Consider the following 7,124-nt stretch of genomic DNA (forward strand, 5'->3'; position numbering starts at 1 on the left):
TATACTATACTATACTACTATACTACTACTACTACACACACACACACACACACACACACACACACACACACACACACTACTACTACTACTACACACACACACACACACACACACACACACACACACACACACACACACACACACACACACACACACACACACACACACACACACACACACACACACACACACACACACACACACACACACACACACACACACACACACACACACACACACACACACACACACACACACACACACACACACACACACACACACACACACACACACACACACACACACACACACACACACACACACACACACACACATATATATACGCTTCTGCCTATCTCATATTGGTGTTAGACTTATGCGTCATATGTTCTCATCCGACTGTATCGCATGCACTGGCACGCATATGTGCATGTATGTACACACAGGTGCACTTCCATTGCTATACCATGGCACCTTTTGATACCCACATCGTATTCCATTTTTCGATTGAACAGGCCCCTTTTGTAGATTATCTCCAGACGCCGACGCTTGCCGTGGTGACATATCTGTCTCCTTACATACCTTCAATTCTGCTGACCTTTTTGGCAACAGGGTTGAATGCAGTGTTCCCACTGGAGGCTCTGTTGTTTGTTATCGCTGCACACATGATTTCGCTGAAACTATTCGAGATGATGGATCACGAGGAAACGGAAGGCGTGGCTAAGGTATGCTAGTGTATGAACACAGTATATGAGGTGCAAGTGAGTTGATTCTCTTACGGCTACTAACTTCGACCGCCGTTGTCACTCAACAACGACTGTTCATTGTCTAGTTAAAATACGTCTGTGAAGTGCCTATGTACACTCTTTTTACTCGTTCATATCGAATTTTCTGATATATGCAATCGAGTATAGAGGCGTTGCGATTTCATCGAATACCTATTCACCTGCTATGTCTTTTCCTGTAAAATGCAGCACAGCGCGATCAGACCATAGTAGATCTTTTCGCTTATATTGATGCCGGTTTCTTTCTATTGATCGAACTCACCACACTCATATTAAGTATTTGGCTTTCGTTACTCATGTTGTCATATTATGCAAATGCTAGACCGTCATCTTAGGAGGCAGTATCTGTAGCTGCGTAGCGTCCGTCTGCGTGCTAGTATTTCTATTCACGCACTGTGAAGTGTCGGCATCCTCGGGGCTTTTCATTGGTTGCTCTTTATCCGCTGCTTTGGGCTTGCTGGTTTCGTCAATATACGTAGATGAAGGTAAGGATAGTTTCTGTGAGCTTCGGAAGTTGTCAAATTTATATCTATATGCATGTGGCTAACGGACATATCTTTTAAGGTACATCAAAGTGCGTCTACATACTCTGGTGAAGGCGTTTGGTAGAAATTTCACCACGATTGCAGGCACATGTGGTGTGTTCGCGTGCTGTGGCCACTCATCTGGGCTGGATTACGACTTACAAGCAGAGTTATGTCTGGTGCATATTATTCTCATGTTCTTTATTTGGCCACTTTGCGGTTGGTAAACCCATTGATTCGGAGGGTTTAAAATTCTGGTCAATAATTCCAATCATCCAGATTTTCTATAACCATTCTTTTGTCCTGCTGAGACTCTAACCAGATAAAGCGCAGCTGATTTACAACATTTCGACTGAGTGTGAATGACATGCGGATATATAACCCCAATTTGCTACAAACATATGTATACTGCTAGTTTTATATACTATGAGACGCATCGCGTCTTCCCTCTACGGTTCGGGCCGTTCTGAATGCTCGGCTGAGCCTCTCTTATCACGTCCTACGCAGGCATCTTGCTAGATCCGAGCTTGCTTCTGCTGTACACGAGTCTAGTATGTTGGTGTTTGGTGGACGACATGGAACGGGTCGATGATACCTCCGGCGATTTCTCATGGTCACTGACTGGGTATGGATTCTTGATACAGCAACATGCGATGCCTTACTTGACTCATGGTTGTCATCGTTTGTCGCTTGAACATGAAGCTCGTTAGCCCGTAAAGGCTATACGTATTCGAATGCCCAGACTTGCTAGAAGGTGCTTGTGCAAGAAAAAACTTCTTGGCAGCGACGTTCACAATGTGACATTTATGTCGTATAACGCTTTCTGTTCGCATGGTATAGTCACAGATGAACTAGACAGTGTTATTTGTGCGGAAATAGATGCCATTGCATATTAGAGATAAGTTAGATCCAATTGATGTATGCGTAGTCCTGAATTTAAGGCTTCAGGTCAGAATAAGACACTCTCTTCAGTACCGAGAAATAGCTGTTTGAGAACTGCCAGTGTGTTTTATCGTGCACCCGCCCGTTTATATCTTGCACCCACCCATTTATATCTTGCACACATCCTTTTGTATCTTGCACCCACCCATTTATATCTTGCACACACCCATTTATATCTTGCACCTACCCATTTATATCTTGCACACGTCCTTTTGTATCTTGCACCCACCCCATTAATATCTTGCACCCACCCATTTATATCTTGCACCCACCCATTTATATCTTGGACACACCACTTTATATCTTGCACCCTCCCGTTTGTATCTTGCACCTACCTATTTATATCTTGCAAATACATCTTTGTATCTTGCACCCACCCGTTTATGTCTTGCACCTACCCATTTATATCTTACACACACTCGTTTGTATCTTGCACCCACCCATTTATATCTTGCCCACACCCTTTGTACCTTAAACCAACCCGTTTGTATCTTGCACCCGAATTGCAGCCCTCTCAAGTTCTTCCTAGGCTTCTCTGTCGATCGGTCACTGCTGAATATCGCCATATTCGTTGTGCGTCTCCTAAGTCTCTATGTCTTTGGCACCGAGCTGTGGCGAACGGTATGTGTTTGTGCGTACTGTCACACTGCATAAGCTGGCCTGCAGCAGAGCTTCGAAGGCCCTACCGAGCCTGTTTGGTATCCTCCCGAGGACTTCCCTTGTTGTATGAACCCGTAGTTTTAGTAGTTGTATCAATAGTTCTATCTCTTGCCCGAACGCGGTAACGGAGAATCTGGCTCGTTCATGCGCCCATAGCCCGACCTTGTATTGAGTGCATTGGGCTTTGTCACACCAACACCAACTGATATATCATCTCTAATTGATATATACAGCACCAACTGAGATATCATCTCTATTTGATATATACAGCACCAACCGAGATATCATCACCAATTGATATATACAGCACCAACTGAAATATCATCTCTAATTGATGTATACAGCACCAACTGAGATATCATCTCTAATTGATGTATACAGCACCAACTGAGATATCATCTCTAATTGATATATACAGCACCAACTGAGATATCATCTCTAATTGATATATACAGCACCAACTGAGATATCACCTCTAGTTGATATATACAGCACCAACTGAGATATCATCTCTAATTGATATATACAGCACCAACTGAGATATCACCTCTAATTGATATATATATAATATGTTTTGCGGTGTTGATCACTGTTGGACATCGGCGCATTGGTTTCCCAGGGAACTGACGAGGATGAGGCGGACGAGACTGTTGTGGGGCGATTTGCTGGGGACATCAGTGTAGTGCTCCTCTACGCCAACTTGCTGCAAGGTCAGGTGTTTGCCGGAAGTTTTGGTCTTATCACTTTTCAATTTTAATATATATATGCGACTGTTCATTTATTTAAGCACGTGTGTGTACATATATTCAGCGGATGTGCACTACCATAAGCAACACCGTTGTCGCTGATAAGGCCATACAGTCACACGCCACAGTGCTATTTGCAATTGTCATCGACATCAATATTATGCTTATTTATGTTTATACACAAATATTACGTCTATATATGCACAGGTATGCTTACAAGCTGCAATGTACTTTGCTTGTGGTGCACAGTCACCGTTTATAATTCCAAAACAAAAATCTCATTTGTACATGTGGGTTTTGTCACGTATCGGAAGCCGGTTTTGACCATGTATAGTTTTTTTTTGACCATGTATAGTTTTGGTTTGTGTTCATGGATTTTTCTCTGCTACACAATGAAAGGTTTTGGGATTTCAAAATTAGTTTGTACTCTTACGTGAACCGGGTTTTAATACGCAATTCTGCTGTACGACAACGATAAGCAATGTGGCATAGGTAGTGCAGGCATTCTTATGGGGCAAAACAGTTCAGCGTGTAAGTGATAATTTAAACGGAACGTTTTGTGGTAACAAGGGTTGTCAAGTACTAAATCAAAGTTCTCCGACAGTACCCCTTCTGTACGATTGGCTGATGTGTTCCTGTATATCTGATACTCACTTTACCGATATACCGCTGGACGCACTCTACACCATGTAAACACACCCTTGTTTTAAGCTTTCTATTCATATACTTGCTATTTTATCCGCGTGCCCCCTCTACTGCAGGGCTATTCAACCCATCGTTAGTCGGTAACTGGATGGTGCGTGTGCTGCAGAATGTAGTTGCCCTGGGGTTCTATTCGATCATTCTGTTCATGCCTGATGGTATCGAGGCAGACGTGTGGAAAGTAGACTGAGTCACAATACAGACAAGGTCGCTGGAGTGGTATGCGAACAAATGCTCGCAACGGAGAACGGAAGGCACATACAGCCGGCGATGGTCAATACCCTTCAGACAGGAGTCACATATCACCAGTTGACACAATAGTTTGAATACGGAGATGGATGGAGCCCCTGAAGGCAATGGGATATCTTGACGGATTGATGGCCGAGTTCAAGACCAAAGTGCCAAGATAGTTGATGCCAAGTCCCCACAGCAACAGATGCGTGACACTTTTGGCAGGGATAAGTATATTGATACGTTATCCGCGAGATAGGAGACAGATAGGGTTTGTATATCATGTGGCAATGAAAGCCACAAACGTATCATACGTTTAATACTTTGGCAGCGATTGTTTTTGGCATCAGATAGCGGAAGTTGTTGCTAACGACGCTTGCGAAGAAACAGCGTTTATTCACCACAGCAGAGCGTGTAACACTATCATATTGGCTTCGTCAGCATAATAACTGTTCTTGCACGATTCGAAGGATCGTATAGGCCATAGCGAATAAATTCATGTACAAGGACAAATTCTGAACGAGCTGACTTGTTGCCTAGCAACTCGTAACAGAAGGATGCGCTAGCACCGGTCATAGCGAGCTAGGACACTCGGGGCGAAGATCAGAGATTGGGCTGTAGCTTGAGAAGGACACGAGAAAGTATAAAGATGGAAGACAAGCATCCTATCCAAATTGACTACACTGGAAACGATATTAAGAAGTCATAACCAATAGATTTGTCTTTGGGCCACTGACTTGCTTTCTACGTGAACTTACGCAGTGATAAGGGAGGAGAATGGGTTAAACGATTCATATCATACCGACACAAAGTAAAAACTTCAAGGGAGGGCTTTGTCTGTGTGTCTTATGAGGCTCGATGTGATGGAGTGATAGACTTGGGTACGGCGCGCTGCGGGAGGTGTATGTATCATTGGGACACTGCTGACTACAGAAGTGAGGAGTCCCCAGGGGCCCAGTGACCGCTTTTTAAAATAAGTTCCAGTTACCACAAAAGGACCCTGTTGCCACTTACCAGTTACCACATAAGGTCCGTGTTACCACTTACCAGTTACCACATAAGGTCCGTGTTACCACTTACCAGTTACCACATTTCTCATCTGGAATTGCATCACCTGAAAATTTACATAGCCTCCTCATAGCCTCCTAAATTGTACAGCCTCCTGAATGCGATTTTTTCAGGGGAGGCTATGAAATTAACTGATGTACGTATCATACATTCCTACTCTGTAGAATTATAAATTTTAATTTGTAAAAAAAAGGGAGAACGGACAAGAACACTCCCAGCCCCAGACAAAAATTATGTTGTAATTTTTAAAACTGAAACGAAATGTACACGCGGGGGCGTTTTGCGTTGAAACGTAGAAACTTTTGAAATACCGTTCAACGTTTATATCGACATGGCCCGACGGCTGTCACCTTAGGTGCATGTTCATGTTCAGAGCCCTCATTGTCCGTTTATTTCACGCAATCGGCCGATCTATTATCCTGTCTTGTGACCCGTATAAACGACTTAACGTTTGTAAAGCGTTTTACGTCAAACATTTGAAAAAGCAATGTCCAATGGGTGTTCAGTACGCTGTGCCATGAGTCATGCATCAGTGTGGCGAAAAAAGCCAAAGGAGCAAATCAAAATGACGATGAACAAATCGGAAGTGTAGATTTGGGCATCATCGGGACTCTATACTCTCTTGATGAACATTCATATGAGATCAGTCAGAGCCTCTCAGGGGCTAGTTGGGAGCACTCAGCAATTTGAACGATGCATAGGTCATAGATACACACAAGAAGGCAAGAGAAGACCTTCTACACTTGGATACAATTAAGCTTATATATAAACCTGGGCAGGGATTCCTAATCTACAGAACTATCGCATTCACGACTATATCAACTTTACGACAATCGCGGGCGCTATCTCAATATGGACCGTTCATCCTTCCTTCCCTTCCTGTATGTATCTCGTTCAGAGTGTACTCTCAGTGGCGAGTGTAGTGTCTTATATCTGCCCATGAAGTAGTTTCTGCTTGGTTTACATATCGATGACCTTAATGATCATTGCTTCCATGTATTCAGATAGATGATCAGTGTACTTATCACATCTTACACGTGTCTTGTATCATGTACAATGTAAATTGGCTCACTTAGCGGGGCTGAAGAAGCGCGATGCACGCACGAATGATTGTTCTCACTTGTGCTAGATCCGCAATAAGATATAGAGGTACCCGATAATCAGAGGTCTCGTTTGCTTGTAGGCGAGTTGCATGCGACTCGCGTAGACTACAGCGATTTCGAATCTTTTCTTTTCACCCTAGAAATCATCTGGCACCTCTACTACTGGTATCTCATTCTTTTTAGTTAAGGCACAAAGACAACCTACCATTGTTTTGTTGATGTTACTTGGAATTATCTGGTACTTCTACTTCGGTTATCGCATTCTTTTTAGTTAAGGCACAAAGACAACCTACTATTGTTTTGTTGATGTTACTTTACATATATATATATATATATATATACCAATAGATGCATTGTAATCTC

General features: G+C 43.0%; 2 protein-coding genes across 2 annotated transcripts in view; both read left to right on the forward strand.

The window, feature by feature from the left end:
* The window catches only part of SARC_06121 (hypothetical protein), a 7,186-nt gene extending 1,959 nt beyond the window's left edge, over positions 1 to 5,227 (forward strand). Inside the window, exons 2-7 of the mRNA XM_014299991.1 lie at positions 516 to 725; positions 1,108 to 1,270; positions 1,817 to 1,934; positions 2,761 to 2,872; positions 3,531 to 3,621; positions 4,419 to 5,227. Of these exons, the coding sequence (XP_014155466.1) occupies positions 516 to 725; positions 1,108 to 1,270; positions 1,817 to 1,934; positions 2,761 to 2,872; positions 3,531 to 3,621; positions 4,419 to 4,549 (825 nt within the window). The 3' untranslated portion in view covers positions 4,550 to 5,227. The remainder of the gene's footprint in view (positions 1 to 515; positions 726 to 1,107; positions 1,271 to 1,816; positions 1,935 to 2,760; positions 2,873 to 3,530; positions 3,622 to 4,418) is intronic.
* Positions 5,228 to 6,333: 1,106 nt separating this feature from the next.
* Positions 6,334 to 7,124, forward strand: part of SARC_06122 (hypothetical protein) — a 5,111-nt gene continuing 4,320 nt past the window's right edge. Inside the window, exon 1 of the mRNA XM_014299992.1 lies at positions 6,334 to 6,539. Within this exon, the coding sequence (XP_014155467.1) occupies positions 6,511 to 6,539 (29 nt within the window). The 5' untranslated portion in view covers positions 6,334 to 6,510. The remainder of the gene's footprint in view (positions 6,540 to 7,124) is intronic.

The sequence above is a fragment of the Sphaeroforma arctica genome (assembly GCF_001186125.1).
Source record: "Sphaeroforma arctica JP610 unplaced genomic scaffold supercont1.424, whole genome shotgun sequence".
In the NCBI taxonomy this organism is placed as follows: domain Eukaryota; class Ichthyosporea; order Ichthyophonida; genus Sphaeroforma; species Sphaeroforma arctica.